Consider the following 9,432-nt stretch of genomic DNA (forward strand, 5'->3'; position numbering starts at 1 on the left):
ACTTTATAATGTCATGGCAAACAGATTTATTCAAAATGAAACAAAATAATTTCCATTATATGTGTGAGTCTGTAATGTAATTACAGGCTTTTAGACCATGACAGTTATGTGGAGATTGTAAGTCATCTTCATGGGGTCTGCTTTAGACCTACAACTAATGAAACCCATAAAATTATACTTTAATGCTGGGCATTGGTGGTGCACTCCTTTAATCCCAGTATTCTGTAGGCACAGGCAGGGGGATCTCTGTGAGTTCGAGAACATGCTGGTCTACAAAGCAAGTTCTACGACAGCTCCAAGAAAAAAAATACAGAGACCCTGTCTCAAAAAACCAAAAAAAATATATTTTCCTGGGGAAACTCATTGTGGGAAAAGACTTGAGTCTTCCAAGTAAGAATGACTCTAATGGAGAAACCTTTATCTGACTAAATTACATGATAAAGAGTAACTGAGAATGTGGGAGTGCTTTAGAGATGGGGAAAAGCTTTTATTTTTCTTCATTAGATTATTTAGATTTGCATATATTTGTCTTCTATCTCAGCCTGTTAGCATCCCAGTAATGGATTATTCAACGTGTTGTTTTTATTGTTCCAAATTACTCAAAATGAATAAATAAATTTTAAATTTTTATTAATTTTGTCATTTTACATTTTGTGTTATTTTTCTTCTCTTCTTTTTAAAAATAGCATTACTGTAAGTCCCTATCTGACCTAGAACTCACACTATAGAATATGTTGTCCTGGATACCAGAGAAATCTGCGCATCTTGACTCCAGAGTGCCAGCATTATAATTAGGTGTGTCACTTGATAAATTGGTTCATTTAATTGGATTCCTGAGGGTGAATGACTGAACCTGGGTGGTTATGGTAGCCAGGACACAGGCTCTGGTCCAAACTCCAGTAACAGAAGAAGGTACCCACCAAAGGCAGTATTTTTGCCTTAAAGTCCACTGGCTTCCAACTCTAAGAAATTTTTTTCCTTATCATGGAGTCTGTTATAACTCGTCAAAGGACTGGGCAAGAGTTTTGGCCTTTTCTGTAGATGGTGAAACCCAGGCTCACTGAGATAAGTCAATTTTAAGTCTAGCAGAACTCCTCATGTTACTCATCCCATCATTCTAATGCTTCACTAAGTAAAGATGAAGCCACCTTCATCTTCACTTACAAAGGGGAGGAAGGAATTTCAAGGTTTCAAAGTCATCCAAGAAGAATATGGTCAATGGAGTTTGGTGGGAGGACCACAGACCAAAGGGAAACTGTGACTGGTTCAGGACAGTGTCTATAATGTTCCCTGAAGCTTCAGTACATCAGGGTTGTGGCATCAGAAATTGTTAGCTCAGGTATTTACCACCCCCATCTTTCCTATGCTTTCATAAATTTTATTTAAATTGGCCCTTCACCATATATCTAGGCAAAGAGAGTATCACTCCATGGGGAATGGGCTCCCAAATTCCTTTCATGCACAAAGGATAAATACTGGTTTCACTCCCAGAGGCCCCATAGACTGCCCAGGTCTCCTAACTGACACCCACATTCAGGGGGCCTGGTTTCATCCTATGCTGGTTTCCCAGCTGTCAGTCTGAGGTCCATGAGCTCCTCCTTGTGCAGGTCAGCTGTCTCTGTGGTTTCCCCAGCCTGGTCTTGACTCCTTTTCTCATCACTCCTCCCACTATGCAACTGCATTCCAGGAGTTCAGTTCAGTGTTTAGCTGTGGGTGTCTGCCTCTGCTTCTGTCAGCTACTGGATGAAGGCTCTAGAGTGGCATTTAAGGTAGTCATCAATCTCATTATAGGGGAAGGGCATTTAAGGTAGCCTCTCCACGGTGGCTTAGATTCTTAGTTGGGGTCATCCTTGTGGATCTCTGGACATTTACCTAGTGCAATATTTCTCTTTAAACCAATAATGGCTCCCTCTAATATGGTCTCTCTTTTCTCACTCTCCTTCTCTATTCTTCCCCTGATTCAACCTTCTGGTCCTTCATATCATCCTCCCCCCTCCTCTTCTTCTCTTCTCTTTCTCCTAATGCCCTTTGATCCCCCCATGCTCCCTATTTGCTCAGGAGCTCTTGTCCCTTTCCCATTCTCTGGGGGTCAATGGCTGGCTATTTAATTACTGAGTCTGAACTGAGGTGACTCCAGGGAAGGGTCTGCCCTTGACACCCTGAGGATGGGGTTTGGAATGGTGCTGCTGGACACAGACTGGACTTACAGCAGCCTCTCTCCACCAGCACCTTCCTAATATGGCAGGAGGTTAACCCAACCTGCATTCTCTGCCTCCTCAAAGAACAAATGTCTGATGTCTACGGGATGGCAGCTAAGGGAACACATCTCCACCCATACTTCCTGCTGAATGTGAACCCTCCAAGTCCTGAGTCCCAACCCCCCACATCATCCCTCGTCACCAGGAAGAAGTCAGATTTACGACATCGCCCATATTCCCTTGGAGTGTGAGTTGATGATATAGATGTCCTACCAGTTTCTATACTTATGCAAAGAGGTTGAAATGTTCAGTATCCCTGTTCCAAACTCTTCCCTCAAGGTGTCAAGGGTGGGCCCTCATCTGGGGTCACCCCAGTCCACACTCTGAACCTAAAAGACAACTGTTGCTGGCTCCACATGCAAGCAGTTGAAATAGCTCCCACCTCAGGATTCACCTCATGGTTTTTGGTTTTCTGTTCCCCTGGGTCCACACAGGAATTCTTGCTCAGGTTACACCACTGTGCTGTCTCTCCTCTGTTCCCCTGGTCCTGTCACTCAGGACTCAGAAGCCAATCAGAGCCTCTAGTGAACCCATTAGACAGATGGGAGTGATCTGCTGGAGTCTACTGCGGTGTGCCTTTGGTTCTGTGTACCTGACCCAGAGAAGGAGAAGTCGAGAGAGACTCAGTCTCTCTCTCTCTCTCCTATCTCTCTGTATCTCTCCTCTCTCTTTATCTCCCCACTCTCCATCTCTCTCCTCTATCTCACTCTCCATCTCTTACTTCTCCCTCTCTCTGTCTCCCTCTGTATCTCTCTACTTTCTACCTCTTTGTCTCTCTCACTCATCTCTGTCTCTCCCTCATTATCCCTCTCTCTTCCTTCTCCATCTCTCTCTCCATCTTTCTGTCTTCACATGAAAAAACATTTTATTGAAAATGAACACAAGTATGAACTCTAAAGTCTCTACAAAATTATTCACATGAATAGGGATTTCTCTTCCATGGCTTCTTCCTCATTACCTTATATAAAGCAAAATATGAACGGGGTTAGAGATAAGGATGAGAAAAATTATTACAAGTTCATTGCCACAGAAACTAGGTCAGGGTTTTAAGAAATGTATATAGTCTCTGCTACAGAAAAACACAAGGGTCTACCCTTCTTGGGAACTCACATGACCCATCACAAACCCAAACACTGACATCACATAATTAAATTCAATCAATTCTCTAACCAAACAGATGATCACAGGTGAAGATTTTCTCTTGTACACACTCATTCCTGTATCCCAGGCATTGAGGCGTTTAAAGCCTTAACAGTTTCCCTTCATCATACATTGGTTCATGGAACAGAAAGCAAGCACATGGGATTAAATTTAGAGAAATCAAGTAATCTGAATGATTTTTTTCTGCAATTAAAGAAAAGCGTGAAAACAAAAAGGGTTACCTTATCAGTGAACTCATAGGACTTTTGTCCATATGAGGTTGCAGGTGCAAACAAAACAGAGACAACACAATGTTTAAACAGATTGGTGACACTTGTCAGAAGTTTTGCACTGAAGAATCATGTGTAACTAAATGCGTTCATTGAAGATCTTACCAAAATCTTTATACCAAGATTTCCTTCAGTATTAAATTTTTCAGGATCTCACAGATTATTGAGTTATGCAGAGTGCACAGTTTTACCACACTGCTTACAATTAAGGGGTTTCTCAGCAGTGTGATTTCTTTTTTGTTTGTTGGTTTGTTTGTTTTTTTTGTTTACAAGACAGGGTTTCTCTGTATTGTTTTGGAAGCTGTAGGTCCAGCCCGGCCACGAACTCACAGAGATCTGCCTGCCTTTGCGTCCTGAGTACTGGGATTAAAGGCATGCGCCACCACCACCCAGCAGCAGTGTGATTTCTTACAAAGGCTTTACCACATTGGTTTCATTCACACGGTCACCTTCATATGGTTTCTTTCCAGTATGAATGTTTTCATGTCTTTGAAGATGCCTGCAACACACAAAGGTTTTAACACATTGAGTGTATTCACAGGGTTTCTCTCCTGTATGGCTTGGCTCATTCCTGCAAAGAGAATTGGCACATGAAAAAGCTTTACCACTTCCATTATACTGATGAATCGTGGTGTCTCTATACACTGAATTTAAAATTTTGCCTAATTGTAAAGATGAATCAGTACTTAAGTTTTATATTCATTATGCCTAAATTCATGAGGGGTTGCTTTCTGGCTATAAAGATACCTGAGACAGAGAGTTAGAGACTTCATTTTATGGCCCACATTTATGGCATCTTATTTATGTGAGATTTTTCACATATCTAAGAAAAACTGTCTGAACCCAGAGCTTTGTCATACTTACTGCATTCATTAGATTTCCTGTATTTTGAATTATATTTCATTAGCTGAATGTACCAGGACAAATGAATGTATTTACACATTCCAAGACTCAAGGGCTTTTCTGGAGTGTGAGTTCTTTGATATCTTCCCAAGGAAGTTGGAAATCCAATTAATTGTAATATAGTATCACATTTAACACAGCTACTCAAGGTGAGGAACTACTAAATAACATTCATATTTTCTAGTTACCCAGAGAGTGAGGGGGACTACATTGCTTCTTTCCATATTCTGTGCTCACATAGCTTGTATTTAGAGTGATATGTGATATTCATTTTTTTCGTGGATTTTTTGAGATAGGATTCTCTGTGAACCTTTGGATTCTGTCCTAGAATACACTCTGTAGACCAGGCTGGCCTCCAACTCACAGAAATCAGACACCTTTCCCTCCTGTGTGGTGGAATTAAAGGCATGCACTACCACTGCCCCTCTGGACAATATACTCTTACTGAAGCAAGAATAACAAATTGTTTGCACATTTAATTCCCACAATTTGGCTTTCTTTTCCTCAGAGACAGGTCATATAGGGATTAAGGTTCCTCAAAAACAACCTTCTTGACTCTCACATTCTGAGCCTTTCAATATACTTAGCAAAGTCACAAACATGCGATTAAAGACCGATTTACTATAGAAAATTTTTTCCTAAAAAGTTCTTGGACATAAACATATCACCTCTTCAATTTGTATACTGTTTAAAATATCTGAGCAGTATGAAACTAAAAGGATTTGCATTTCTATACAGATCTCGATGGGGTGTAATACAAATTTGCATGAGCTTGAACGCTTGAACATGAAAATTACCTTGTATTTCTTCTATAACTGTCACAAGGTTCTTCAATATTATGATCCTTCCACTTGTCGCCTAAAATACAATACCAGAAAATACATGAAATATGAAAGGAAATTGCATCAAATTTAAGTTAATATTGTCAATGAACATTAGAACTATGCCTTATTCACCTAAGTTTCCCTTTTCTCAATCAAAATTACAGAAGATCATCAACAACAAAGAAACAGACTTCCACTTATTTTAAATCATGAAGGATAATTCAGTCTCACCTGTGGCAGAGAGGTTGCTGAAGGTCTCCAGAATCACATCTTTGTAGAGATTTTCTGGGAAGGATTCAGCAAAGCCCACTGCTTCCTAAAGCAACCCACATGTGTGTAATAAAGGACATGTGATAATTGCACTGTACATGTATGCTTCTTTCATAGTGTATTCATAAAATTCTGGTACTTACCAAATTAATCCATGACATGGACATTAAAAATGTATTCACCCGAAGCAGCTGTTCCTCCTGCAGCATCAGGTAAACAGGCCAGCCTCCCGGCCTGTGTTCCAGTGCCTGCAGATCGCCTGGGAACTGCACAGAGCTCCCAATCCTGATGGGAGCCAAGCACCCCAGACTCCAGATCTTCTCTCCCACCAACGAGACCAGGAAACCAGAGGAGGCTGAGAGTCCAGGGAAGCAGCTGTTCCTCCTGCAGCATCAGGTAAACAGGCCAGCTTCCCGGCCTGTGTTCAAGTGCCTGTAGATTGCCTGGGAACTGCACAGAGCTCCCAATCCCGGCGGGAGCCAAACACCCCAGATTCCAGGTCTTCTCTCCTGCCAACAATACCAGGAAACCAGAGGAGCCAGGGAGACCAGGGGAGTAGCAGTTCCAGATCAGGTACAACAGGACCCAGCATAGGGTCCAGGGGACCAGGTAGGAGGCTAAGTGCCCTAGATTCCTGTTCTTCTTCTGCACCCACAAGACCAGCACTTGGACAAAGAATAGAAGAACCACCAGAATATTGGACTTGCTAGCACCCACCAAAAGGGAACTGTGGTCCCAAGACCAGTAAGGGGCTCTTTCTGCACCCACTAGAGGAAGACATGGGAAAGAGACAATACAAAAACACACCCAGCAACAGAAAAACAAATATGACACTGCCAGATTCTAGAGACTCCACACCAGTAAGACCCCAACATTCCAATAAGAACGGAGCAGAAGAAAACGACCATAAAAGCACTCTCATGAAAATGATAGAGGCCCTAAAAGAGGATATAGGAAAATCCCTCAAAGAAATGAAAGAAAAAACAAACCAAAAAATACAAGAATTGGAAGAAAAAACAAACCAAAAAATGCAAGAATTGGAAGAAAAAACAAACCAAAAAAGGCAGGAAATAGAAGAAGAAATGAAGCAAAAATGCAAGAAATGGAAGTAAAAACAAAGCAAAAAATGCAAGAATTCAAAGAAGAAACATACCAAAAAAGTCAGGAAATGGAAGAAGAAACAAAGCAAAAAAATGCAAGAAATGGAACAAAAAACAAAGCAAAAAATGAAAAAATGGAAGAAGAAACATACCAAAAAAGGCAGGAAATGGAAGAAGAAACAAAGCACAAAATGCGAGAAATGGAAGAAAAAGCAAACCAAAAAATGCAAGAAATGGAAGAAAGAACAAACCAAAAAATGCATAAAAGGCAATAAATGGACGAAAAGATAAACAGAAAATTGCAAGAAGCAATGCAAACACTGCAAGGGTTGAAAACTGAAATAGAGACATTAAAAAAAACACAATCTGAAGGCAGAAAATAGAAAAGCTGGACAAACAGTCAGGCACTACTGATACAAGCATTACCAACAGAATAGAAGAGATGGAAGAGAGAATCTCAAGTGTTGAAGATACACTAGGAGAAATGGATTTATCAACCAAAGAAAACCTTAAATCCAACAAATCCTTAACACAAAACATCCAGGAAATATGGGACACCATGAAAAGACCAAACCTAAGAATAATAGGTATAGAAGAAGGAGAAGAAATCCACCTCAAAGGGGCAGAAGGCATATTCAACAAAATCATAGAAGAAAACGTTCCCAACCTTAAGAAAGACATGCCAATGAAGGTACAAGAAGCCTACAGAACACCAAATAGAGTGGACCACAAAAAAAATCCCCTCGCCACATAATAATCAAGACCCCAAACATACAGAATAAAGAAAGAATATTAAGAGCAGCTAAGGAAAAAGGTCAAGTAACATATAAAGGCAGACCTATCAGAATTACACCTGATTTCTCCATGGAAACTCTGAAAGCCAGAAGGTCCTGGATAGATATTCTGCCTACACTAAGAGACCATGGATGCCAGCACAGACTACTATACCCGGCAAAGCTCTCAGTCACTATAGACGGACAAAACAAGATATTCCATGACAAAACTAGATTCAAGCAATATGTGTCCACTAACCCAGCCCTACAGAAAATTTTGGAAGGAAAACTCCAACCCAAGGAACCTAACTACAACTAGAAAAACATAGGCATTAGAGAATCCCTCTCTACCAACAGCCAAAAGAACAAAGGGGTGAAATTCCACACATGATTCCACCAACAACAACCATCGCAAATCGAAGAAGGATGGGCAATCAATGGTCATTAATATCCCTCAACATTAACGGCCTTAACTCACCCATAAAAAGACACAGACTAGCAGAATGGATTCGAAGACAGAACCCTTCCTTCTGCTGCATACAAGAAACACACCTCACCCTCAAAGACAGACATTACCTGAGAGTTAAAGGTTGGGAAAAATTTTTCAATCAAATGGACCCAAGAAACAAGCAGGGGTAGCAATCCTAATATCTAACAAACTAGACTTTAAAATAAAATCAATCAAAAGAGATGAAGGAGGTCATTACATACTCATCACAGGTGAAACCCACCAAGATGAAGTGTCTATCTTGAACATTTATGCCCCAAATACAAAGGCATCCACATTCGTTAAAGAAACATTATTATAACTTAAATCTCATCTAAAGCCCCACACAGTTATAGTGGGAGATTTCAACACACCACTCTCACCACTAGACAGGAATACCAGACAGGAACTCAACAAAGAAGCAAAGGGTCTAATAGAAGTAATGACCGAACTGGGATTAACAGATATCTATAGAACATTTCATCCACATAAAAAAGAATATACCTTCTTCTCACCACCACATGGAACCTTCTCAAAAATCGACCACATACTTGGCAACATATCAAACCTCAGCAGCTACAAAAAAATTGGAATAACTCCGTGCATCTTATCAGACCACCATGCCTTAAAATTAGAATTCAACAACAACACAAATTGCAGAAAACCTACAAATTCATGGAAATTGAATAATGCTCAACTGCACCATCCCTGGGTCAAAGAGGAAATAAAAAAGAAATTAAAGACTTCCTCAAATTCAATGAGAATGAAGACACAACATACCCAAACCTATGGGACACTTTGAAAGCAGTGCTACAGGGGAAGTTCATAGCACTAAGTGCTCACATGAAGAAACAAGAGAACAATTATACCAAAGAATTAACATCACAGATGAAAGCTAGAGAACAAAAACAAGCAAACTCCCCCAGGAGGAGTAGACGCCAGGAAATAATCAAATTGAGGGCTGAAATCAATAAAGTAGAAACCAGGAAAACAATACAAAGAATCAATGCAATGAAGAGTTGGTTCTTTGAGAAAATCAACAAGATAGAGAAACCTTTGTCCAAACTTACCAAACAGCAGAGAGTGAACACGCAAATTAACAAAATCAGAAATGAAAAGGGGGACATAACAGACTCTGAGGAAATCCAGAGAATCATTAGCTCATACTTTGAAAACCTGTACTCCACAAAATTCGAAAATTTAAAGGAAATGGATGACTTCCTGGATAGCTATCACTTGCCAAAACTATATCAAGAACAGATAAGCAATTTAAATAGACTTCTAACCCCTATGGAAATAGAAGCAGTCATCAAAAGTCTCCCAACCAAAAAAAGTCCAGGTCCAGATGGCCTCAGTGCAGAATTCTACCAGAAATTCAAAGAACAGC

The 9,432-nt window shown here is 40.3% G+C and overlaps 1 protein-coding gene across 1 annotated transcript; it reads right to left on the reverse strand.

The window, feature by feature from the left end:
- Positions 1-4,049: 4,049 nt before the first annotated feature.
- Positions 4,050-5,911, reverse strand: LOC121139512 (zinc finger protein 431-like). The gene is made up of 4 exons (XM_040743386.1): positions 5,829-5,911; positions 5,647-5,731; positions 5,389-5,449; positions 4,050-4,187 (listed from the first exon to the last, which is right to left on the reverse strand). The coding sequence occupies exons 1-4, from the start codon at positions 5,892-5,894 to the stop codon at positions 4,097-4,099; spliced, it is 303 nt and encodes a 100-aa protein (XP_040599320.1). The 5' UTR covers positions 5,895-5,911; the 3' UTR covers positions 4,050-4,096.
- Between the last annotated feature and the right edge of the window lie 3,521 nt (positions 5,912-9,432).

This window comes from Mesocricetus auratus, unplaced genomic scaffold (genome assembly GCF_017639785.1).
Source record: "Mesocricetus auratus isolate SY011 unplaced genomic scaffold, BCM_Maur_2.0 Super-Scaffold_15014, whole genome shotgun sequence".
Classification (NCBI taxonomy): domain Eukaryota; kingdom Metazoa; phylum Chordata; class Mammalia; order Rodentia; family Cricetidae; genus Mesocricetus; species Mesocricetus auratus.